The sequence below is a fragment of the Astatotilapia calliptera genome, chromosome 14 (genome assembly GCF_900246225.1).
Source record: "Astatotilapia calliptera chromosome 14, fAstCal1.2, whole genome shotgun sequence".
In the NCBI taxonomy this organism is placed as follows: domain Eukaryota; kingdom Metazoa; phylum Chordata; class Actinopteri; order Cichliformes; family Cichlidae; genus Astatotilapia; species Astatotilapia calliptera.
This window is the reverse complement of record NC_039315.1, coordinates 35,076,135-35,103,501: the sequence shown is the minus strand read 5'-3', so window position 1 is coordinate 35,103,501 and position 27,367 is coordinate 35,076,135. Positions and strand designations below refer to the sequence as shown.

The following is a 27,367-nucleotide window of genomic DNA, read 5'->3' as shown; positions in this document are numbered from 1 at the left end:
GCATTGTTCTCCTTTTGTTTTGTACATACCTTTTTTGTGTGGCAAAGAAAAACAAGAAGGTATTGGAACCGAAGAATGAACGTTTTGCGGTGCTGCAAATGCTTGCATTTGATGCGGTACTTGGATTGTTTTGCCACGAGTTCCCGGCTTGCAATGCGCGAAAATCACATGATTGCCAAACAAGGGGGAGGGCTGTAATTGGTCCAGCCCAGAGTCGATCATGACCAACTGGCCAATCCAACACCTTTCATTATATATACCCTTCCTAAAAAAAAAACAAAACAAAACAAAAAAAAAATCCATCAGCCCATAAAAACAAAAAATCGCCATTTTCCCGGTGGGCCGCTGGCCAGTCCAGCTATGATGGCATTCTTATTTGAAGTTTTGGAAAAGTTTGGTATTGGAAACAGATTTTTTAAATGGATTCAGTTGATATACTCCAATCCTCAAGAAGAGATTTTAACTAATGGTCTTTTTTCCGCACCATTCAGATTATATTGTGGAACTAGACAAGGGTGCCCCTTGTCACCTCTCTTGTTCACCTTGGCAATTGAGCCTCTTGCAATGGCAATTTGGAATCATAAAAACATATCAGGAATTAAAGTAGCCACCGTATTGCCCCATATGCAGACAGTGTTGGGAAGGTTACTTTTAAAATGTATTCCATTACAGATTACAGAATACATGCCCCAAAATGTATTCTGTAACGTATTCCGTTACGTTACTCAATGACAGTAACGTATTCTGAATACTTTGGATTACTTAATATATTATCATGCTTTTTACAACAACGTGAATGTACTATTGCTGTGTGATTTATTACTATTACTGAAGGTCCGCGACTCCGAACTGTAGTAAAGGGACCTCTGACTAATACGGCGGGGTCCCTGTCGGCTCGTAGCCGAAAAATAGCTTTACTTTGTTGTGTGGGTCAACTTTTCTTGCGAGAGACAGAGAGAGGCGTTGAAAGACTGCTCCAACGGAACTTATTGTTTCGGAGGAAAACACGAACACGGTGTACAGTCGAGTCTTAATAGCTTACTTACAACTGGGCTCGTCAGGCACTCTTCTTGGCTGAAGTGGTTATTATTATATTTACATGCTTCCAGCTCCCGTTTTTCCTCGATGACAACTCGTACCTTTCCACTCCCCTTTTTCTCCCTCCTCGCGCTCACAGACCCATAACGTGTATGGCAGTCCATCCTCCCTGCAACACGGACTATACTGCCCATGATGCTACATTCTTTAGAGCTATGCTTGTAGCATTCTGCCTGTTAGCTTAGCACAACAACAACAACGAAAAGGCGCTCTCTCACCCAGGAAACACGCAGAGAGAGAGCGTTGCCCTGTAACCATGGCAACCGTAACGCTGCCGCCTGGAACAACAGCACGTAGCTGTCAAACAAACCCAAACAGTCCTGACCCGCGACAAAATGAAACAGGAAAGTACCGCAGTGTAATCCATTTATTTCAACAAAGTAACTGTATTCTGAATACCACCTTTTTAAACGGTAACTGTAACGGAATACAGTTACTCATATTTTGTATTTTAAATACGTAACTGTAACACTGACGTAGCGCTAATGAATTAATACAGGCTAGGGATTGAGTGTAATTTTATGGTTATTATTAATCAGAAGATTTAGGGACGCTACTGGAGCTGATGGGCAGTAATTAATAAATACACACAACACAAAAAATGGTTTTGCAGGTACCATGTATTTAACCAAACCCCAAAAAAAATGAATAACAAGAAAAGGAAAACTTAAATAATCACTCCTGCTGCAGCTATCCAATTAATCAAAAACACAGTGAGGGTGCACAAAGACAACTAAGCAGATTTGTCTGGCTTATACCAAGCAATACAGGGTCTCAAAAAAAACCCAGTTCCCCCATAAACAACACATGTTAATATCAAATCCACTGATCCACACTGAAGTCCATGAGTTTTATCTGAATGTCCATGAGAGATGTCCAAGCGCTATTGTCCATAAATGAAGGGAATGGTGTGTATGATTGCGGAAGTCAGTGTATTTGGAAAATGGGGAAAGAGCGTTGTCTTTGATAGCTTCCTACCCAACCGGTGGAAGCGTCAATTGCAGAATGTGTCCTGCTCCTAGCCGTTCATTGGCTCGCCATCCTTTTTCATACCCCAACAAGGTTCACCTGGCCAATTCCGTTCTGTTCAGTGCACAACAACACTATGGCTCTGGCTCACAGTAATCAGCATCTAAGTTGCATAAGTTAGTTGGTGTTAAAAAAATGCATTAAAATGGGAAAAGCAAATGTTTGCCAATACACACCTGCAACAGCTCTGTCACCTGGCTTGCCTCCACGCATCTGACGGGAGGAAGCCGGGACAGGCTTACTATGACCTACATGCCATCCGATTGGCTGAGCAAAGTCATGTGGTTGGAGTCATGTATTTGTGATGCGTTCAATGGCAGGAAATAAGTGCAGGAAATTACTCAGGGTTACATAACGGCGGTACATGTATTCCGTTACTCCCCAACACTGTATGCAGATGATGTGATCTTGTTCTGCACTCATTTAAATAAATCAATACCATCCATATTGAGTCTCATTAATACATTTAGTATATTTTTGGGTTATAAAATAAATTTTGATAAATCTGAAATATTATTTTTGAATAAAAACGAACGACAAAATCCTCCAATTGTCATGGTCCTGGGTCATTTTGGCCCAGCGTTTTGTGTTTCCTTGAAGTTCATTTTTGTGCTTTGTGTTTATTCTGATTTTGTATTGGTTTAGGGTTGAACCTTTTTAACACCATAATTCCCTCCACACTCACCACCAAGCTGGAGCATCTGGGACTCAGCTCATCTATGTGTCAGTGGATCTCCAACTTCCTAACTGGCAGACCACAGGCAGTAAGGATGGGCGGACATGTCTCAGCCTCCACCACTCTCAGCACTGGAGCCCCCCAGGGGTGTGTTCTGAGCCCCCTGCTGTACTCTTTGTACACATATGACTGTGTGGCCACTACCAGCTCCACCACCATCATCAAGTTTGCTGACGACACCGTCGTGGTGGGCCTGATCTCTGATAACAACGAGACGGCCTACCTGAAGGAGATTAGGAATCTGGAGAACTGGTGCCAGAGGAACAACCTCCTTCTAAACGTCAGTAAGACAAAGGAGCTGATAGTGGACTTCAGCACTAAGCAGGAGAGGAACTACCAGACCCCCGTCATCAACGAGTGCCCAGTGGAGAGAGTGGACAGCTTCAAATACCTCGGAGTTCACATCACGCAGGACCTGTCATGGTCCTGTCACATCAACACCGTGGTGAAAAAGGCCCGACAGCGTCTCTACCACCTCAGACGCTTGAGAGACTTCCAACTGCCCTCCAAGGTGCTCAGGAACTTTTACTCGTGCACCATAGAGAGCATCCTGGCGGGAAACATCTTAACCTGGTTCGGGAACAGCACCATGCAGGACAGACGAGCTCTACAGAGGGTTGTGCGGTCAGCTGAGCGCACCATCCGCTCCGAGCTCCCTGACCTGCACTCAATCTACAGCAGGCGGTGCTGGACCAAGGCCAGGAAGATCGTGAAGGACCTCAGCCATCCCAACAACAGACTGTTCTCTCTGCTGAGGTCAGGAAAGCGATTCCGCTCCCTGAAGACCAACACAGAGAGACTGAGGAGGAGCTTCTTCCCGCAGGCGATACGGTCTCTCAATCACACCACCACACAGTACTGACCCACACATACAGTTCTTACACACACACTGGACTTTCTGGACTTTGGTTTTGCACAACACTGGTCACTATATTCTTCATTTCCAGTTAATACTTGTACAGCTGCTGTTATTGTGTATATATTTATTTATATTTAGATTTCTTCATACATTCTTATATAGTTCTATATTGTGTATTTTGTTGTACAGTTATTTTATTTTCAACTTTAATTTATATATTTATCTTTATCTTATTCTTCCCAGTTAAATTTACCCTTCATTCTAATTTGTGTTGTACAGTTATTTCATTTTTAACCTTAATTTATATTTTATTCCTTCCTAGTTAAATTTACCCTTTTTAATTTTTCATATTTATTTCCTATCTTATTCATAGCCTTTTCCTTTTTTGTTCTCTTTAGGTCACGAGCAGTTGTCCAAGCATTTCACTACATATCGTACTGTGTATGACTGTGTACGTGACAAATAAAATTTGAATTTGAATTTGAATTTGAACCTGTAGTTTGGTGTGTGTATTCAGCCCTACCTGTGTCTGTCCTTGGTGCTCTGTTCATGTCCCCGTGTTGTGTTGTAAATCAGTCTGTGTGTTCCTGCTTTACTTTGAAGGCTCATGTTCTGGATTTCCTATTCTATTTTGAAGGTCTGTGTCTGTTGTCATTGTGTTCAGCTTGTGTCCTCCGGTCCTCATGTGTATTAGGTTCAGCTGTTCTTCCCTCCTGTGTGTGATTACCTGATTACCTTGTGTGTGTATATTTAGTGGGTGTCGGTCTGTGTTCATTGTCGGCTCGTCTGCGTTCTATGGTGTTCCTGTCTCTGCGTCTCTCTGCCCTGCACCCCTTTTGTATGGTCTCAGGTTTGTCATTTAGTTCTCCCAGTTTAGGTTTCTTCAGTTGTTTTGTCATGCCTCACTGCCTGTTTCTGCCATTGTCACTTTGTAAATAAACATCACTCGTATCATCAGTCACTGCTGCATTTTGGGTCCTCCCTTTCCTCCACACCACACGGCTCACTCCGCCAGCCGTGACACCAATCAATATTCCCTTTCTGCTATCTGAACATGGGTTTACTTATCTGGGTGTGAAATTATCTCATTATAATTCCTTGACGACGTCAGTTACTACACTTCTAAACAGATGGATGAAACTACCTATATCTTTAATTGGTCGTATTAATATACTAAAAATGTCAATTTTGCCAAAATATCTTGACCTTTTTCAATCAGTATCTCTCTCTCCATTGTAACAGTGTTTAGCTTATTTTAGAGTTTAGAAATGTGTTAACATAGAATGTAGAACTATTGTAGAGACATTGACACTGCCCTCAATATAATAAAGGCTGACTGTGTTGTGAACTTAGGAGTAGATTGTAGGAGATCTCTTCCCCACTGAGTGGAATTTCCCCAGAGGATGTTTGGGTGGGGGTCTCAACATTTGTAACTGGATAACTGTGGTCTGGAAGGGAGATGGGTTTTATGACCTCTAGGGAGTTACCTACACTCACAGTGTTTTAACTGTCACACACACACATCCACACGCACATTCACTCATGTGCACTCACACATACACACAGGTATGCATACACAGTCACACACGAGCACTCACATAGACACGTGGGAACGCGCACATGTAGGCATTCATGTGCTCGTGCACATAGACACAGACAGAGTTTGCAGCACACCGTGGGGGGTTTTATGATGGGGTTACTTCTATAAAGCTGGCTGGAACTAACAAAGGGGTGAAGATTTGGAGAGGGACACCGGCCTCGTCTTCCCTTCTAGAAGTGCATGCTTAAATGAAGATGAATAAAGATGAATAAAGGTTTTGTGAAATGACTACTGAGTTCCGGTGCCGTCTCTGGAAGTTTCGACGAATAAAAGAACCGGGGTAAAACTGATTTCTTAACACCATTGTCAAGTCAAACCGAGTAAGAGGTGGAGAGCCCTGAGGCAAAAAAGTAAATGTGACAGTCACACTAATCTTGTGTCTGGGTTTCCGTCGGGAAGGATAAAGGCAAACTGGGGAGCGATAGGAAGTTGCCACTTTCGGGGAAAGCCCAGCAAAATTCTTTCAACAAGTTGTCGCCAACACGAATATTGTGTGGAACTGAAGTATCTACAAAGCCAGGGAGGCAGCCGGTAAGGGAATGGTTGCTGACTATGGTAAAAGACTTTGAAGTGAGCTGCTAAAGAATCGCGGCTGCCGCTAGCTTACGTAGTATTAGCGCTGTGCTGTGAGTTGGTCGCTTGTGCACGAGCGGCTCCATTATTTATTGTTGGTCCGCACATGGAAGACATATGGTTAGGAGAAGCTGATTACAAACACTTTTGTTACTGCTTAAGTTCGAATGCAGACTGATTACTTGACTTAGAGCTGTAATATAAAGCAGTATTTCTCAAGGTACATGTACAGTTGTTAGAGAATTACATAATTTGAGCGTTTAAAAATACTCAAGTAAATGTTGTATTACAAAGCTTACACACTGCATTGATGTGTTTAAATAAGGAAAATGTGTTTGGGATTGTTTACAATATTTGCAAATGTGTGGATGTGTGATAACAAAATAATTTGTATTCGGGGGTTTTGGGTTGTATTTAAAGGTTTTTCACCTATGGCTGATTGTGGCCGAAAAGAAGATTAAAGAAAAAGGAAAACAAAAAATCTGCCTGGTCATTGAGTGAAATCCAGTTAAACACCTGTGGTAGATACAGTGGGGCAAAAAAGTATTTAGTCAGCCACCGATTGTGCAAGTTCCCCCACCTAAAATGATGACAGAGGTCAGTAATTTGCACCAGAGGTACACTTCAACTGTGAGAGACAGAATGTGAAAAAAAATCCATGAATCCACATGGTAGGATTTGTAAAGAATTTATTCGTAAATCAGGGTGGAAAATAAGTATTTGGTCAATAACAAAAATACAACTCAATACTTTGTAACATAACCTTTGTTGGCAATAACAGAGGTCAAACGTTTACTATAGGTCTATACCCGCATTGAGTTTTTCCTTTCCAGTCACGTTTCTCACTCACTATGTGTTAACAGACCTCTCTGCATTGAATCATACCTGTTCTTAACCTCTGTCTCTCTTCCACAGCATGTCTTTTATCCTGTCTTCATTCTCTCACCCCAACCAATCACAGCAGATGGCCCCGCCCCTCCCTGAGCCTGGTTCTGCCGGAGGTTTCTTCCTGTTAAAAGGGAGTTTTTCCTTCCCACTGTTGCCAAAGTGCTTGCTCATAGGGGGTCATATGATTGTTGGGTTTTTCTCTGTATCTACTGTACAATATAAAGCGCCTTGAGGCGATGTTTGTTGATTTGGCGCTATATAAATAAAATTGAATTTTGAGGTGTAACATCGCAAAAACTGAACGATTTGAAGATAGGGATTTGGTTTTGACTTGGAAGCTGGAGGTTTGCAGAGTTGAGTCTCCTGATTTGTGTTTAGTTTTGTGAAATTTTTTGTATTGGTTTTACATTTGACAACAAACTAAAAAAGGAAATCCACTGCAGACGTACTCATTGTTTTAATGTTTATAGTGTTATGTCAAACCGCGTGGATCCACTGGGCATAGGCATAAAAGGCACCTGATACCAAAGTTGCAGGTATGAAAACCCTGTACCAGAAGTGAAAAACTAGGTGGCTGTAGCTCAGAAGGTAGAGCAGATCATCTGCTGATTGGAAGGTTTATGGTTCAATTCCTGGCTCCCCCAGTCTGCATGGGTGTGTTGGATAGTGCTTTGAGTATTCCAGGAGAGTAGAAAAGCACTATGTAAGAATCAGTCCATAATGGTACAGTTTAGCAGCATGTTTGTACAAACACTGCAAGTTGACTGCAACATAAAAAAAGTTAGCACCTTATTCCTCTTGATGAAAACTCAGGAAATATCTGCATTTGTACTTTCCCCAATCCACCAACTTGCACCATTGAGTTTATTGGCGTATGGATTAAATACATGATGTGAAGCATGGAAGAACAGAGACCGCTTTTAAGAGCAGAATTCAGATCTATTTATTATATTTCCATCATGCATTCATTTCATGCTGAATATGTGCAATACATACACAGCTGTATGTTAAGTGTGGCACAATACCAACAATATGCTATTTGTATAAACACAAAAAAATATGGTAAAAGCGAAAGGATGTGAAATTATTCTGAAATTGATGATGACGTCAGGGTTTCTCTCTTCAAGCTGCAAAAGAAGCAATAATTTAGTGAAGCTACAGTAATTATTTGTTGCTTTTTCATTTACCTGAAAAACTGTATTAAAATATCAGGTTATTGTCAAATTGGTGCACATTTGTTGGACAGGCAAAAAAAAAGGCTTCCTGTAGGTGTTCCTGTTTGTAGTTCTAAAGTATTACCTCACGGGTAGAGGAATTCCCTCTCAGACAGCTGACCTTCTCAGTGTGGATAGAGGTATTCATCTTCAGCCCGGTTACCTGAGAGAGAAAAAGAGCCGGTAAAAAGACTGAGGGTGACTCTCTTTACATGTCCAACACACTTAAAACTTCAGTGCTTCAAGTCCTGTTAACTGCTCAGTTTGTTGTACAGCTCCACTAAGGAGCAACATGTGTTGGTGTGCTGTGCTCGAGTTTTACTTGGCTCATAGTAGTCATAGAGCAGGACCACAGCAGGCTTCAGGTTGTCCACTGGGAACTCCTCTATGAGGTCCAAGCTGTGTTCTACAGGTGTGTCCTTCACTAACTGCACAGGAAAAGACACAACGCACTCGTTAACAAGTACAAAGATCATCATCTGGTATTTCTCACTGTGATGTCCTCTCACCTCTCGTAAGTACACCACAACATGATCTTCCCTTTGTTCAACACGATCCACCAGCTGGGCACCTTTGAGCTGTGAAAAGACAATGTTTAGTTCAGTTATCTTCACTCTCACTGTGGGAATTCTTACAAAATTCCTGTGAGGAAAACGTCATAACTGACCTTGTCATAAGACTCCGGGTCTGGGACGTGTCCAGAGAGCAATTTGATATCCAGGATCACCATGTTTGTAGTGCTCTGCGTTCCAGTGTATCTGCAAAGAATCACTCATGTTACTGACTGGTGCTAAGCATAGGCTATCTGCTGATTTAGCATGCTGCTAAAACAATACCTAACCCTACTTCCTGGATAGGTTTCCAACAACTACGCCACAGCAGTCAGTTACACTTGCACTTTAATGTCCATCAATTTTACAGTATCTGCAGCCTGCTGTGTGATCGGTTAGCATAACTGAGACTAGCCTCGCCCTCCAGACCAATCACTATGTTTGTGATTGGAAAGGAAGGTTGTTGTTGGGGTTTGGAGTAGAAACTACTACATTTCTCAGATGCACATCCAGCAGGGCCTTACATTCCTCTACTGTAGCAGTAATGTGCTTACTGAGTACTTACTGGGACTTTATCAGCAGAGTGAGTTTGGGTCGGGAAGACTGACTGTTGTGGTTATACTGCACGTTAACCTCCACGCTCAGAGTTGAGGAACCATAAGGATTTGGGATGTTGTACCGAACAGCAATCTGAAACAAAGTTAACCAAGAAAGATTTTATATTAGGATTTCTGCTCTATTTTCCTATAAAATATGTTAGAAGAAACAGATGTAGTATGTAGCATAGATTAGGTGGCTCCTGCACAGGAGGTACAGGTCACCTACTGATCGGAAGGTTGGTGGTTCAATCCCTGGCTCCTGCAGTCTGCATGTCAAATATCCTTGGGCAAGATACTAACCCCAAGTTGCTCTCCGATGCATCCATCGGAGTGTGAATGGGTGTGAATGGCGTTAGAAGCGCACTCAGTTTAGAGACAGTGCTTGTGAGAATAGGTGTGAATGTGGCATGTTGTATACAATGCTTTGGGTACTAGTAGAAAAGCGCTATATGAGAATAATTACAGTAACACAGAGTAAACTTGGCTTAAAAGAAAAAAAATCGCCATTGGCTACAGTTTTGACTACGCTAACATTTATTTATTTAATTTAAATGACAAGTGAACAGTGACTTCATCTTTATTTGGAACAACCAGGTTGATATGGGCACTGACCTGCACAGAAACACTTGTGCTGCCTTTCATCTCCACGATGTACTTCCCTGCTATGTTTTCCACTATTATCTCCTCCTGGTAGAGCAGTCTGTTGTTTCGGTTGACGTGGAACGTAACCTGGCCACCAGGAGTAGCAACTGCCACTTTGCTTGAGCCTCCTTTTTCTGAGCCCTCTTTGCTTGAGCCCTTAAAACCGAACACCTCAGTGGAGTAGAATGCCAGAGCCTGAAGAGCCACCACTGTGTCCTATATAAGATGCAAATACAAAACAGAAACTACTTTGAATACGGTATATTCATATTAATATGAACATTCTCTCACTCACACACAGTAAACACTGGACTGAACATTGTTGCAATCATGGGCAATCACTACCTGGGCTGACCTAACTGAGGCTTTTATATACACTCTATGGGAGTTCACTACCTGTGTTGAGGAGAAGCCTCCATAATAGGTCTGCTGCTCAGTCAGCCACCTCACGATGCTGAAGGCATAAGCCAGTTCTTCACTGGTCGGGGAAGCACTGATTTGGGCCAACAGCACGTAGGAGCTGATCTCCACTGACAGGGAGGCGGACGTTTCTGTTGATTTCTGAGTCCAGTAGATGAAACTGCCTGAGAGCCGCACACAAACAGACACAGAGACACGACGTAAGCTGCATTTCTGATGACGAGGGATTGATGGGTTCCTGCATGAGGCACCTTCACCTTGCTTTTCTGCAACCTTGTCGAGGTACTCTAGAAGGTGAGCGCGGGTCTCCACGTCTCCTGCCAGGGTGAAGACGTACGCCAGCAGAGCTGTAGTGTAGGTGTTGCTGAGGTCATTCATGGAGTCTTTGAGGCAAGCCAGGCTCTTCTTCACCACAGAGTTCTTTAACAATTTTCACAATTAATGTGTCAGAACAAAATTCAGTATACTGATCAAAACAACAGGAACAAGTTTCAGAGTTACATGTCAGCAGTATGTCAGTGAACATGGTCTTATCTCCCTGCAGCAAAACAGAACAGATGTTGATGTCTTTTATGTGCATAATAGCAGTCAGTGAGTGAAAGACTTTTTAATTATCACAGTGAAGAATGAAAATGTTTTTGTTATGAGATTTGTTTTTAAATAAAGCTGATAGTTGAGGCTGGATCAGGTAAGCCCTTAGTTACGTTGCAATTGGCCTTGATCTTATACTTTCTGTTGTGAACCCCTTAAAACTTCTTCTGTCATACTGCTATAAAATAATAACCACAAATGAATAGAAAAATAAATTCAAATTACACATCAAAAGACTAAAGTCAAACAGGGGGGAAAAGCCCCCAAAAGACAAAGGCAAACACGCCACGGCTCTCTGTCCACAGATGTCAGCATTATAAACCCGTGGTGTGACCTAGTGAGCTTTTCAGTTCAGCAGGATACGTCATCATCTCCAAAGGAAGAGCACACACATGTGAATTCTTTCAGCCACAGGGGCATCTACCTACTTTTGCATATTTCTTATTCTCCAGAAACGTCGCAGTGATGTACGCAGTGAGAGTGACTTCGTCTGACACGCCACCCTGTGGATAGAAAACCATCAAAGAAACTTTATCAGCAATGTGCCTCCAACGTGCAGGGATGTGAATTTCTAACCTGCGCATATTGTAGACGGTGTGAGTGTCGTGTTTCAAAAATGTGTCCTACATATTCTAATAAACAGTAGAGGTTTTAGATATGGGCGACATGGGCGGTTGCCCGGGGCAGCATCGTGGTTGGGGGCGGCATCACGGGCATCGGGAAAAAAAAAGAAGAAAATGCTCGTACTCATGCTCCCCTGACGTCAACCAGCGCATACTGGGAATAGCATAGGCACCGATCGGTTTCCTATCGCCCATTTGCTGGGAGTAAGGGCGCCCTCCGTTTGCGAGGTGCGCCTGCTGCTTGCGGCTCAGAGAGGAGAGGGCGGGGCTGCGGGGGAGTCTCTGACCGGCTGGAGGGGCATCTAATAACCAACTCGCAAAATAAAACAAAATAAAAACAAACACGAAAACACCAGACTTCATGATACAGACTTATAATTTGCACCGATGTTTTTTCGAAATTCTATATTAAAAAAAAAAAAAAGCGAGAGCCCTCGGTGCGCCTGCTCGCTGCTGAAGTCAAAGTAAACTTTATTGTCATCTCCGCTACAGACAGTCCAGCAAATAGAGAGACGAGACGACGAGGCTCCAGTTGCAGCTGTGCAAGTAAACAAACAACAAATATAAGAAGAGTAAGAAAATAAATCTACACTTTAGGACTCGGGGTAAAGGATCAATAACAATTTAAAATTTACAGTTTGATGATTTAAAGTCTCACACAAGCCATCGAAAGGGGAGGGGCCAGCTGCTTCCAGATAGAGCACATTTCATTCATAATGATGTAAATCCAAGCCCACTATGTGTTCATGATCTGAATCCTGGGTTGTGTGAAATCCCAGAAATACACCTCAGACAAAGTGAATCTGTGAACTAAGGTGTAGGTCTGTTAGGTTATGTTGTGGTGATCCTCGAGTCCTCGAGGAGTTGTGTTCATACTGGAGTGCAAAATTAAAACCAATGGAAGATGGACAAGAAAAGTTCAAAGCCATCAGGTGCTCAGTTTAGAAAAAAGAGAAAAGAAGAGGAGGAGAAACGAGCAACAGATGCAGGTAAGCAGACGTGTGATTGGATAATGGCAGCTCATCCTGAACCAATCAGAGTCAGAATACTTTATTAATCCCTAAGGAAATTATGTGGGTTACAGTTGCTTCAAGAATAAATGGTAAAAATAGCAACAGTAACAGACTAAACTCCAAACAATACATCATGTTACAGATTTTAATATTAATTGTCAGTTGTTGATTTGTCCAGTTCTCATTGTGTGGCGAATTATGATGGCTGTTTGGTAGCTGTTTGCATACAATGCATACTTCATGTGTGTGTGTGTGTGTGTGTGTGTGGGGGGGGGGGGGGGGGGTGCCAGAGGGAGTGTTCGCCCAGGGCGCCAAACAGGCTAGGACAGCCACTGCTAATAAATGTAGCTTCTACCTCCAGATCCAGTCATTGTTTACATATTGTAATGTGATCTAGGCTGGTATTATTTATGGATTATTCTATGAGTAACAGTTTTCTAAGTTCTGACAGGCAGTTTCATGCTATACAAGTGTACCTTCATGCCAATGTGAATGAGTCTCCCTGACATTTTAAAACAGCCATTTTCTCGTTGTTGATTTTCCAGCCATGTGTTAGACTCTTCAATGTTTCTGGGATCGATGTGAATGAATTTCTCAGCTCGTGCAAAACATTTCACCACAAAAGCAGTCAGCCTGAAAACAAGTAAAAACACACAAAAAACTACAGTTTTATTACCGTTTAAATGTAATTTAAATATTTTTGGAAATGCGAGTGAGAATGATAACAGGATGAATCACATTTCATGAAGAGGCAACAAACTCACAGCAATTTCTCTTGTGTCTTAAATGTGGGACACCATATAACTGTGTGAATAACGAGTGATGTTCTCACCAAGTGCTTCCCTCCCCTGTTCCAAATGCACTGTAAGAACCATCAGTATGCTTGTATGTCAGCTGATTTTGGTAGCCTGTAAAAGAAAAGAAAACTGATGTACGTGACAGAAAAACAAAAACATGAGCCTCTGAGAAAGAGATACCACACTCTTTGGAAAACTTATTTTCTTATTTTGGTTTAGAAATTCTTATCTCACTGAGTGATTACTTCATACTAGAAGTGAGGAAAAGCAAAGCCCAAATGTAAGTGAAGGAGGGTGTAACATGGAGATTTCCCTGCAGACATGCTAACAGATATCAGGTTGTAAGCTGTTTGGATGGGCTTGAGAAAAAAGCATGGCTGATTGCGCTGGTCTGTGCAGAGTGAACAACATCAGACTCCATCTCGTTATTCTGGTGAACCACCAGTGCACAAGTGATCTACAAACCCTGACAGCAAGTAGGTGAATTCTCCCATTTCAATATCGCTAGCTATCAATAAAGAACAACTTACTGCTTAAAAAAACCGAATGAAAGTGAATGGTACATTGGTTTCTAACATAAAACTACTGAATGCAGTCAGCGGCAGTACAAAAGTGACCAATTTTTTAGTTTTAGTCTCTTTTTTTCCCAGTGAGTCGTCAGTTCTGAGATTAATAATTATCCCTCACGTCATACTGGGCTCTTTTTGTGCCACTTTTTTCATTCGTATGAACGCCATTTCCGCTGTGTTGGGTGTAGCATAGCCAAACTTGCCACCCGGTTTCGTTTTTGTAAAAAATTCAAATTTTCAGTCTGATTTTCTTACATCAGCCTAACACGGCTTAGCAGCAAAAATACTCACACTCATCACCCTAGGGACCGTTTTGTGCCCCATTGAAACCCATTATAAACGCTATTTTTCACGGCAAAAAAATTACGGTCAAATCGATCGTGATCGGTTATGTTTCCGTTTCCGTTTGCAGTACTGGCCTTAGAGTTGTAATTTTTTTATTTGTCCACCGGGTGGCGCCCTTGCTCCACATTTGACCCCGGGCTGGAAAACAGCGGACTGCTTAAACAGGCCTGCGGGAAACGAAGCCTCATTTCCGGCGTGCAGCAGCGGCTTCGCCCGCTGATCGGGCGGGACCATTTTCGGCCCCTAGGACCGTTTGAGGGTGCATTTTTTTTTTTAATCAACAGGAAATGACGTATTTGTTGTGACGTGGTACCGGACGTGTGTGTTGGAAAAAGGGGTCCGACGCAACATGCCCCGGTCATCGTCGGGAGTTAACCCGGGAGGATGCACTGATTTCGGCCTAGAGGAGGAGCATTTGCTGCCTGGAGACCATTTTCTGGTCCTGAAAAAAAAAAAAAAAGGCGATCGAAATGAAGGTTGGTGCCAATCTTTAGTCCATCTAAAGGCCTAATTATAATAACAATCAAATATTACTTCAAATGTTTTTTTAAAAAAATATTTCGTTTTGTTTTGGGGGGCTAAAAAAAATGGTGCGCTCATGTAATTAAACTGCGATTAAAAGGGTTAAAACCCCCGAAATATAATTAAAACTTTACATGGATAGTTCAGGGAGAAGTAGTTTTAAAAGACTGGCTAATTTAAAGTGGAAAAAAATATGAATATATAATCTTTTTATAGCATTTTTCGGGCGTGGCAGAAAATGGTCCCCAGGGTGATGAACGTAAGTTTTTTAAAGGATGACGTGATTAATTAGCTAACATAAACCAATGCAAGCTGCAACCAACCACTGTACTGTCACAAGATGACGCTACAAAACCAGAACCAGAACTTTAAGCACTTATTTCTTGAATCCAGGTTCCTATTCAGAGTAAATATATCGCAGAGTAGCGCTCCATGGTGTAAAATAGGACAGGGAGAGACTAGCAAACATGTCTGAAGCACTACACTGAGGATACGTCATCATAAGCTGAAAGCTGCATGGCTTTCTGTGCTCTGCACACTGTGGTTGTGGTACTTTTACATATAAATGAGGATCTGTTACAGAGGAGTTCACACAATCAGACACATCTTGATGTTGCACAATGGCTCCTAAAAGAATATTTCGGAGTGCGGCTTGAGGAAAAAAAGATAAAAGTCTGTATGTATCGATTCTATCTGAATAAATTTGACAGTTGAGTTTCTTACCAGAAACTTATGTATGAACATACTTAACAGTAAATAGACACAGTTCATTTTAACCTGAGATAACAGATTTAAATGATGATGATGATGTTTCTCTGAGAACATGCTTGTTTTTTGTCAGCCTGTTCCCCAACTCAAGGGGAATTTTTGATTGATTGTATGGCTGGCATTAGTTGTTATCTACTTACCAATGTTTGTGTGTGTGGTTTTTGTTTGTTGTTTGTTTTGTGTTGCAATTTAGAGTTGGCTTTTAATTTTGAACAGATTCAATTTCATATACACACAGTAGTTTTCACCTGGCAAGCACTGGCTTAAAGTAATGAAGTTCTCCTTCATTTTAGCTGATGTGTTTGTCATTAGAACACGCTTTATTGGCTGTTTGCTTTACAGCATAAGTAGAACTGCAGCATCATGCATAATGATAAGAGCTAGTGTTTTTCTCACAACATTAAAAAGGTGTTTTGGTTTGCTATTTTAACATAAAACCTATGAAATGTCCAAATTGCTCAAAATTCTGCTCATATTTTATTAATATACATTTTAAAATAAAATAAGAAGTGTAATTCATTTGCCTTTTTCTACTTTGTGTATATGTGTTCCTCTTCATCTAGTTATGAGCATGTGTGTGATTTGTATATAGAAAATCCTTCAGAGCCTTCAGTTTTCAGGCCCCTCTTCTGTGGAACCAGCTTCCAGTTTGGATTCAGGAGACAGACACTATCTCTACTTTTAAGATTAGGCTTCAAACTTTCCTTTTTGCTAAAGCATATAGTTAGGGCTGGACCAGGTGACCCTGAATCCTCCCTTAGTTATGCTGCAATAGACGTAGGCTGCCGGGGGATTCCCATGATGCATTGAGTTTTTCCTTTCCAGTCACCTTTCTCGCTCACTATGTATTAACAGACCTCTCTGCATTGAATCATATCTGTTATTAATCTCTGTCTCTCTTCCACAGCATGTCTTTATCCTGTCTTCCTTCTCTCACCCCAACCAATCACAGCAGATGGCCCCGCCCCTCCCTGAGCCTGGTTCTGCCGGAGGTTTCTTCCTGTTAAAAGGGAGTTTTTCCTTCCCACTGTCGCCAAAGTGCTGCTCATAGGGGGTCATATGATTGTTGGGTTTTTCTCTGTATCTATGAAGCGCCTTGAGGCAACTTATGTTGTGATTTGGCACTATATAAATAAAATTGAATTGAATTAAATTGATTGCAATATCTTTAGCTTTTAGTTTGGTTCACAAAACTTCAAGATTTTATTATCAACATTTTCTACTTAAAGTATGTTTAACTCAGCTGGTAGATCTGGCTTTGAAATGTCCTAACCTAGGCATGACTTTTGCTTTCCTTGCTTTAGCTTTAGAGAAGTGCTGCACTCACCAGTGATTAGATAACTGGTAGCCTTTTCCTCGATGGTTGAGGTGAGCTGCTGTGTGTCTTTCAGGTACTCGAGGATGAAGATGTTGGGGGCGAGGAGAGCCATGTTCTGCTCTCCACATCCACTTGGCAGCTGCAGCAGACTGTCGAGGTTCTTCAGAGCCCGACCGAGAATGTCACCTGATGGAAAAAAGTCTCACTAAAGCTGAACATGTAACTAACCCATCATCTAATTTCAAATGAGTGAAAACATGCCAACAACCTAGAAAAATACCAAATACATCAAATGCAGTACTTTGTTGTAATCCGATGGTACTTTGAGTATGCTTGCTAAGCTTAAAATCAACTCATGAACTTCTAATAGAGCAATAGGTAGGAAAAAACAGCCTCACAGCATAGTCTTTTAATATTAATTGAAACATTATTTATATATCATATGTAATTTTTCATGTAGTAGGTTTACCCAGGACTGATATAAAAGCATGGGCAGAATCTTCAATCACATTGTACGGAAGTTCAACCAGAACTTCTTCCCTCACAGTTTTTCCTGCACACAGACAAAAACAGCCACGTTACATGGGGAAGAGTACAAGTGTGGTCATTTCTTCTATTAGTTTAGTGAAATGAAGTTAACATTTATTGAAATAGTGGTATTAAAAGAAAACTGCTCTACTAGGCGATAGCCTTAGAAAACCATGCTGACCTTCTGGGAGTAGTAGCAAGTTGAAGGTCTTTGTCACCTCAACTCCCTCTGGCTGAGGGACATGAAGATATAGCATTAACATTTATACCAAGATGGATTGACTTTCTCCCCCCCAAAAACTAAGGTGGTGAACACATTAGCATCTTGTGTTTATGGCACCAACCTTCACTATGAGGGGTTTTGTCACCACGTCGATGCGACCTCTGTCTGGAACAGTTACGGCCCCAGAATCACATAAATCCACTGAAGCCACTGCCTCAGCAGACACAGTCACTTCCACAACCCCTAAAACACATCAGCGAAAATGACTTTCAAAATCCTGCAAACGATCAAACCCTCGTTATTCAAGGGATCTCAGTGTCTAATGATTCAAAGGAGAAGTGGTGGGAAAAGGGGCACATGGCTCCTTCACACTGAGACCCTCTAGCATTTGCTCCAAAGCTTGACCCTCACCTAAGGCCGATGGGGTCAAGCTCCAGCTGAAGGTCTTGCGCTTGCTGGCACACAAACAAGATGTGGTTTGGTCACCAAACAGGGAGGTGAGGGTGTAAAGTGAGGAAGATGCTGGTGTTACAGTGATCTGTTCCAGGGACAAACAATACATTTTAAATATAGACTCTTTTGAGGAACAGGTTTAAATGTGCTCAGTATTTTCATTCATCTCAGAAATACTGAAGTTTTTCTTTAGTAATTCTGTGATTCTTTGCTGCTCGTCAGAGTTTAACTAGCAGCACAGATTACCATCATGCAGCTGGTCAGGTAGCTGAAGACAGTTGCCTTCAGTTCAAAGAACTCCCCCCGGATGATAGAGTAGGGCATGGTGAGCTCGAGGAAGAAGGGCTGGAAGACTTTCAAATCTTCACGAGGAGCCAAACCAAAACCCTCAGAAGACAAGCAGAAAGCCTCCGTCTCCCAGGTGGTGATGGTGTCTGGGACGGTGAGGGTCATTTCCTCTGTGCCCGATTCTCTGAATCAGCCCAAACACACAAGAACATTCTGTCAGGGGCTAAAATATACTCAACAAAACGTTTTTGCAGTGTGTTTTAAATGATGCAGTATTGGACACATTTTTGCTGAAGAACTTCTAACAATAGCAGCACAAATGTTTAACCTCTTAAGCCCCAACGTCCCCTGATATGGGGGCAAAAGGCAGGAGATCAGTTAGGCTTGAGAGGTTAACTGAAGCTACAATTCCAAATCAGTGATTGTTAATTTATTTCAAACAGGTAAACAATATACAGGTACATTTAGAAAAGAAAATAAGAGAGAAAAAAATACTAAACAAAAGTCAGCACATTTCAATATTGCTACTGTTCTGATTCAGTTACATGTCGAGAGGGAAGAAGGAAACACTTATTTAATCCCACCCCTTTGCCATAAATGATCAGTTAATATTTAGTTGCTTCCTTACTGATATAACCTGTAACAACAATAGTGAACAGATTTCTGATATACTATACACTATAATATCACATCATGATTTTTTTTTTTTTAAATAGAGACATTCACTTAATTTCAATATTTTCCTTTTCTTTATAGTTTGAGAAGATCATATTTTTATAACTCTTTTTGAACAGTTTTATGTTTGGACGTCGCTTTAATTCCATATTCAGACTGTTCTACAGTTTCACTCCATGCACAGAAACACAAAAGCTTTTTCTTGTAGTACGGACCTTCCCTGTTTTGAAGTTGCAAAAACTCCTTAAATTATAACTTCCTTCATCATCAAAAAACAAAATGCACATAAAAATACTCCAAATCTTGATGGGAGAACTGGTGAATCTTTGGTTTCATTATGCACTCAAAGACTTTTCTCAAGCACTTAATGTTTATCAAATCAGTTTACAACACAAGCTCACCTAACGTCTACCAGATCCCATATCCAAGTCTCTGGGAAGAAAGTACGGACTGTTTTTATGGGTGAAATGTCAGGAGGAAGTGCCGGAGCACCAGAGGCAGCTGCATCTGGTATTCTCTCTAATATGTCCAACTTGTATACTTGATAAGGACCCTTCCAAAAGCACTGGTCTACAAAGAAAGCAGAAAAAGAGATTGAAACAACCATAAAGATAACTGCTTCATTTTTCTTTCAAATGATCAGCATCACTCTTCAAAGTCACCTCGATAGTATTCTCTTCCTTTGTACTTGAGGCATGAAGGCAACTGAATAACCAAGTTGGTTGCCATCTTCAGTCCTACACTCTACATAATCCAGCACATACAAATAGTTCATTACAGGAAAAACAACAAAAAGCTTTTTACTAAATATGACTTACAGGTATGTATGCAGATTACCTGGAAAACAGTGTGGGCATCATTTCTGCCACTCTCAGGAAACGGCAGAATTGATCTTTTTGGTCTCACTTCCATGCACTCTATAGGATCTTGAACCTCATATGGGACATAGGTTGCTTTCCTGACAGGAAGCAAGTCATAAATCTGAAAGAAAATATGTATGTATGATCTTTCTACTGTACACTCTTACTCTTGCCAGCTGTTCAAAAGAGAAAAGGAGGGGCTGTGCATTTGGTATTGAGCCTTCAACATCCAACATCCCACCTGACCTGGTGGTCGTTAAAAACGCTGTTACCTTTTCAGCATTCAGAGTCTTCCCCGGCTCCTTGATGAGGACACTCTGGTCGATGGCACTCACACCACACAGAGAGTGCGGCAGGGCCGTCACCTGGAAGTTGGTCTCATCTCCTGGGACAGCTGAAGGTGGTACAAAATGTACCGACACCTGATGCACACAAAACCCAAATGAAACCATCCAGATGTTAATATGTGAGGTGAACTCTGGTGGTGAACAAAGGTGAACTTTGAACAAATATTTGGCAAGTAAAATCATGTGATACAAATGGATCTGACTGTATTCTGTATAAATAAACACCTGTAATTCGAAATGACCTCAGGTTTTGTAATGTTTTGTAAAATCTAATCTAAAATAATGAACATGGAAACATTACAATTTGGCATAAAATGATAACAATAATCTTTTTGAGTTGAGGTTACTCACTTTGCAAAGTACTAAAAATTAGTTTTAGTAAAATTAGCAACATTTCAATTTCAAAAAATCTATTTTAAGTTGAAAAGAAGATAATTATTTATAGATTTTTTTCATCATTGTAATTTTCTGTTTGAATACTTTGAACATTGAGCTGGACAGGTGACCGATGGATAGGTACAGAAAACCATATAAAAAGTGTCACTTCATGGCCCGTGTGACCATGGTAACATGAAAACACCATGCTTACTCAATGTGTTGCTTGCTTGTGGAAAGTTAACTATTTAAACATTTATGGCCAAATTACATATTTGCGCATGAACTGGCGTACTACAGTCAAGTCTGATTTGCATGTGATGGCTCCAGAAATCTTTAACCATGACATGAAAGAATTTTTGCTGGTACACCTACGAGTAAATGTTATTTCAGGTTAGCCTTATTGGCTATCTTGATATTGATAATTTTGTAAAAGCGTCGACTAAGTAATCTTTACTGACCTTGTTAGTGAAGCACTTCTCAGTGGAGAATTCAGCACTGTGAGCGATCACATTCTCACTGGGGAGGACAGCATAAGCCACAATCTGGATGTCTGGTGTCATCTCAGGAGATACAGTCAACTTCAAGGACACCTCGCCCTCATTCACTGAAACACAGAGCATCAAAAGCTACTTTACTGGGAAAATTTGAAAGTCAAGATCAAAGCCATGTTTAGCACACCTGTTTGAGATGTAACTTTAAGCTCTTGATGTCCGTGAACGGAAATAACTCCTCTGGACAAGACCTTGATAATTTTGGAGAAAATGACACAAGGAGACAGTCAGCAGCAAATATTCACTTCCTTTCTTTTTGCCGTTCTGCTTTGGTTCTTTCATGTGACTTGATTGAGTAAACTAACGTGACTGTTAAAGCTATTCATCTTAAATTTTAATGAAAGCACCTACACATTAAAAAACAAACTTTTTTCAATGGTGTGACTTTGACTTTCTTGGTCAAGCGCTTACAAATGATCACACCTAAATAATACCAAAATGTTACCATACAGGTTCTTATCATGGTGTAACAGAACGTTCAAACTCCACGCTGTCATTGAATAACATTAAGGCCTTTGACATGCGTCTTTCTACTATGTATTTTCTCACCAGATACATCAGATCCACAGAGCCTGGGGCCTCTCCCACGATCGTGTACCAGATAGATATGGCTTCTTCTGTCTCACACGGAAGAGGTTTGTCCTTCGTCTTTACCTCCAGGAAGCTAACCGTTTTATCATCAGGAGAAGACGGTTTGACCATGGACAAAGTGTGAGTTCCAACCTCAAAGAAAGCAGTTCTATATCCAGCGTAATCCAGAGTCGGCGCCAGGCTTGCCTGGTTGTGGAACAAAACATAAATGAACGAAGGAGGGGAACATTTGGGCAGAAAGTTTTAGCTGTTCATGAAATCACAGCTATTTTATATTATAATATATATATATATATATATTTATATTATAAATGTCAGTGCAGCTTTTCACTTACATGGAGTTGGACGTCCCCTTTTAATTCGTTTGTGCTAAGTGAGAACACGGCAACACCTTTCTCGTCAGTTTTTACATTTTGTATTGAGCTCAGGGAAATGTCTCCCTCAAAGAGGTACACGATGCGGTCAGGAATGGGTTCACCATTATGATAAACAGCTTTGACCTGTTGAAAGGAAAACGATGATGTGTGGATCCACAGGATTTCAGCTGTATTACAAAATGATGATAACTGAGAAAAACACTTACTTTTCCTTGCACATTTGTTCCTGGTTCATAAATGTCGGGAGTATCAACAAAAGACACTCTTCCAAGGACATATGAAATCGTTATGCTTTGCTTTTGTGATATCAAAACACCTGAAAAAAAAAGCAATAGATATGATATATTGTTACAATACACCAAAGTGCGTCGTTACAATAAACTAAATATGAATATAGTCTTGCCTGTGCCCTCCTCTTCCATTTTAACGGTGATGTCCAGGATATCGTTCAGTGCTGTTGAATCAACTTTGTTGAAGTTTGACATGTTGACGGTAAAAGTGGTACAGCCTTCCTTATCTGCCTAGAATATATTGTGAAAACAAAATAAAAGTTGATATTAGCCGTTTCTCAGCACGACAGCCCTGGTGATACCCGTCATCCGAGTTTGCTCCAAGAGTTTAGCAAAGCAAATCATTCAGATCTGACACAAACATCACATATATGCACATTTAAAGCAGTGGATCAGACAGTCTTCAGACAAAACAAGCCTAGTGCTGAAGGCCCTAAATACAAGGGCCTTAAGTTAGTCGGCCTTACACTTACTATTACTACTATCTTCTTTGCTTTTGCGTTAAAGTAATGACTGATAATATCTAAACACTACTGGTCTGTGCACACTTACAAGGACTAGTTTGACAAATGACTCTTTGAAATTTGCTGCTTTTCTTTTAGTGAGTTTGAGTTTTGCTTTGGGCTGTTGCCGTGAAGTCAAACAATTCAAAAAGGTCAAACCAAAAAATGTTATTAATATTTTTACAAGGATTTTAGAGATTAAAACATTTTAATTTGAAATGTGACTGACAATTTAAGAGAGTTCCCTCTGAAACACGGAAATACTGAAGAAGGCACAAAATACTCGGATACTTGTAGTCTGAGAGTGAGTTGTAGCTTTGCAGGGATACTCCACACCAAGTTTACGTTTGGTAACATTGTAGTGGTTGTATAAATTATGTATATAGTGAATGCGTAGTGCAGGAGTTTACACATTCCCAACAAAAAATGTTTCTGGTTTGCTTCCAGGAGGAGACATAAATCTCTTTGGGATTGCGCCAGGAAAGGCCTCATGCCTTTAAAACATCACTCAACTAAATGAAATGTTTGTGAATAAGGGAGCAGTTATAATTCCTGCCTAATTTATTTTAATCGCACAAACAAACTTGAGCAGAAATTTGTAATAAAGAAGAAAACACCCTCTATGCGAACTTTGTTTCTGCAGTGATGAAACTGAACCTGTACCTGCTTCGTCTCTGAGTGACACACAGGATTTGTGTCATCATGTGAATTACTCTCATCAATGTGCTCTGCAACTCTGATCCACTCTGAACCGTGAAAATGTCCCAGAGTAGGTCGGCACACACCTACAGTGACCCTTCCTGGCACCGGCTGCTTAAATGTATACCTGTTAAAATTAAAAATAAATACATAAATAAAACAAATAAGAATAAAATCTAGTAGACATCTGTCAGTTTACTTACTTTGAACATATTTGAGCCTTAAAGCTCTGATCTCCAACACTCACTTCGTCAGGCACTTTTATAGTTACATCGAATTTGGGCAAAACTGGGGACAAAGTGTCCGTGTCAGTGTTTAAGCTTCACTGCAAATGGGAAGAGTGTAACAATCAGCCCAACTTACCATACTTCTCCACCGTGAAAGTGTAATATACTTTGGATTCACCCATGGTCACAGTGATTTTGTATATTCCCTCACGAGCCTCAGAACTCAAGAAGTATGAAAGCTGCAGTATTTTGTTATCTGAATTTGTCTTGAGCCACTGCCCGATCCTGTTCCCGCTTGGATCCTGTTACATGCAAAATGAAAGAACATAATTAAGAATATAATTAATAACCAAATACGTGGGTCAAAGAATTATTACTTCTCTCAATTTGACTTTGAAAGGTGTTAATCATACGTATATACAGTGTTGGGGAGTAACGGAATACATGTACCGCCGTTACGTATTTAAAATACAAAATATGAGTAACTGTATTCCGTTACAGTTACCGTTTAAAAAGGTGGTATTCAGAATACAGTTACTTTGTTGAAATAAATGGATTACACGGCGGTACTTTCCTGTTTCATATTGTCGCGGGTCAGGACTGTTTGGGTTTTGTTTGACAGCTACGTTCTGTTGTTCCAGGCGGCAGCGCTACGGTTGCCATGGTTACAGGGAGACGCTCTCTCTCTCTCTGGGACTGTGTGTTTCCTGGGTGAGAGAGCGCCTTTTCGTTGTTGTTGTTGTGCTAAGCTAACAGGCAGAATGCTACAAGCATAGCTCTAAAGAATGTAGCATCATGGGCAGTGTAGTCCGTGCTGCAGGGAGAATGGACTGCCATACACGTTATGTGTCCGTGAGCGCGAGGAGGGAGAAAAAGGCGAGTGGAAAGGTACGAGTTGTCGTCGAGGAAAAATGGGAGCTGGAAGCATGTAAATATAATAATAACCACTTCAGCCAAGAAGAGTGCCTGACGAGCCCAGTTGTAAGTAAGCTATTAAGACTCGACTGTACGCTGTGTTCGTGTTTTCCTCCGAAACATTAAGCAGCCTTTCAACGCCTCTCTCTGTCTCTCGCAAGAAAAGTTGACCCACACAACAAAGTAAAGCTATTTTTCGGCTACGAGCCGACAGGGACCCCGCCGTATTAGTCAGAGGTCCCTTTACTACAGTTCGGAGTCGCGGACCTTCAGTAATAGTAATAAATCACACAGCAATAGTACATTCACGTTGTTGTAAAAAGCATGATAATATATTAAGTAATCCAAAGTATTCAGAATACGTTACTGTCATCGAGTAACGTAACGGAATACGTTACAGAATACATTTTAGGGCATGTATTCTGTAATCTGTAATGGAATACATTTTAAAAGTAACCTTCCCAACACTGCGTGTATATTATATGTATTCACACATTAAACTCTTTAAATTAATGCCATGATTTGTTAAAAACAACAATAATAATAAAAACATGAATAAAATAAACATAGTACTATGACTTGTGTGTTCATATTGTTTATTTATTTTTAAATGCACTACTGTGTTCTTACCTCCAGTTCGATGATGTCATACTGCAACAAAGGAAGGGAAAAAGGTTCAAAGAGCACAATGGTTTCATGTCATCTTGCAGTGTTACAGTTATTAGGCTTTTTTGTGAGTGCTCCACACTTTAAAATGATAGCGGCTTCAGATGAATTCAGATGAAGATTTATGTAAGCTACATAATGACAGCTGGGAGGTAGAAACCGCCTCTTACGACTTCACTGGATAAGTAATCCAAAATTCATGGAAGTAACTCATTTTCATTGCATTCATTCAAATGCATAAGCTGTCCGTAAATAGGACCTAACAAAGTTTAAACACTCACCAGTGTACTAGCAGGTCTCAGCTTGGAGTCCAGTGTGACAACTCTGAAATGCACTTCAAGACACATCCAAAGAGACTGCGTGAAAAATGATCTCTAGCAGTGTCACAAACCCTAAAGCTCATTATATTCATTATTAATTATATTATATAACTTCTAATGGCTTCTCTGAGTTTAAAACTGTTGATGTTTGGGGATACATTACTTATACTTCCATATCATGCTTATGCTGCATTGTTGGGACAGATAGCATGATTGCTCATTTTTACCTTGTTGTCCGGGGAGATAGATGGGTTTATCTGTTTGGATGAATGTCTGCGGTTTGTAGGCTCTGATCAGGACTTTTCTGACTTCTTCTGACTGAAACCCGCTTCCTTCAACCTTCACCTGAAAATCCATCACCTCTTCATTTGTCACAACAGGAACCTGGAAGCACAGGATATTTGTTTGGCTATATGTTTTAGCCAGTTGCTAAGTGGGCACATGTTTCGAAACGAACTTGGACCTCACACATTTCACTCTCCAGCTTTTCTATTAAAGTCATGTGGATGATCAAAAGAGAGAAAAATTCTTTCAAAAACAAACGGGCTATATATATATATATATATATATATATATATATATAAAAATGCTTCTTTTGGGAAGCTCACCGAAAAAGCAATGCAGGTATGAACATCTTGAATGCACGTGTGCAGTGACATTAGGGTTGCGCTCTTCGCTGTTGATTTCAGGGTGACATTCACAACCACGGGCTCAGTGAGCTCCAGAACGCTGACACAGAATTTGGTCTCAGCTCCAGACTCAAGAACTGCAGGAACTGCCACTAGATATTGCCTGCAGACACAGAGATACACACATACAGCAGTTACCTCTATGGATGTGAAAAAGAAAAAATCTCAAATCAGAATTCATGTGCACCAGTTACAAATTTCACAGGACATAAAAAAAGAATCGATCATAGAGGCAAACTTACGGTCCAGGTCCTGCTTGGCCCACATGCGCCCAGCTGACAAAGGCGCACAACGCCCATGTCCAACTCAGAATCCCAGGTTGACCCATAACTGACTATGATGCTCCTCAGAGTCAGCGTCTGTTAAATAGCTGCCGATGCAGAGGCCCCACCCATCTTCAGCCACACCACAGACAGCACACACCTTTGTTCCCCGTTCCAGGAAAATGAGAAGTAAATATTTTACATATTTCATACTGGTTGACGTGTGCCTTCAACTTTCAGTGGTTTAAATAGAGTTTTTAACTTTTTCATTTGTGCCTTACAAAAGAACTGAAAGAGATCCAGGAGATTGTTTTCTATTTACCCTCTATCATAATTTATATCATACGTTACCATAATGATAATTGAGTGATTTGTATATATCATATTTGTATACATTAGAGCTATTTCATACATTTGTAAAATCTGTAACATATTTATAATAATAATACATTTTATTTGAAAACGCCTTTCAAGACACCCAAGGACACTTTACAATAGAATAGAACACATAATAGAACAATGACAAAATGAAGAACAATAAAAACAAAAGCACAAAATAGAATAAACAAACAATAGGTTCACAGTGAATATGCAGATTTAAATAGATGGTTTTGAGTGGGGATAGTGTATTGTTTAAATAGTTTAGTCTGTCACTGTTACTGTCCTGGAGCAATTGTAACCCACGTAATTTCCTGATTGTGATCTGGCTCAGAAATACAGATTTACCATGAAGTTTAGCTGACAGACCTCTGTCACTACATCTATTTTT

At 40.7% G+C, this 27,367-nt stretch overlaps 1 protein-coding gene across 1 annotated transcript; it reads right to left on the bottom strand.

Moving 5' to 3' along the window:
- Positions 1-7,701: 7,701 nt before the first annotated feature.
- Positions 7,702-26,655, bottom strand: LOC113036700 (alpha-2-macroglobulin-like protein 1). The gene is made up of 36 exons (XM_026193141.1): positions 26,578-26,655; positions 26,255-26,438; positions 25,874-26,030; positions 25,608-25,660; positions 25,291-25,311; positions 23,882-24,047; positions 23,722-23,806; positions 23,483-23,645; positions 22,430-22,547; positions 22,233-22,342; positions 21,985-22,149; positions 21,608-21,835; positions 21,186-21,249; positions 20,966-21,111; positions 20,055-20,204; positions 19,760-19,903; positions 19,585-19,666; positions 19,324-19,492; positions 18,206-18,431; positions 17,918-18,044; positions 17,628-17,749; positions 17,465-17,516; positions 17,225-17,308; positions 16,765-16,941; positions 13,269-13,344; positions 12,913-13,069; positions 11,229-11,303; positions 10,467-10,629; positions 10,186-10,373; positions 9,760-10,005; positions 9,114-9,238; positions 8,665-8,755; positions 8,507-8,575; positions 8,320-8,425; positions 8,083-8,160; positions 7,702-7,910 (listed from the first exon to the last, which is right to left on the bottom strand). The coding sequence occupies exons 2-35, from the start codon at positions 26,303-26,305 to the stop codon at positions 8,123-8,125; spliced, it is 4,194 nt and encodes a 1,397-aa protein (XP_026048926.1). The 5' UTR covers positions 26,306-26,438; positions 26,578-26,655; the 3' UTR covers positions 7,702-7,910; positions 8,083-8,122.
- Positions 26,656-27,367: the final 712 nt, after the last annotated feature.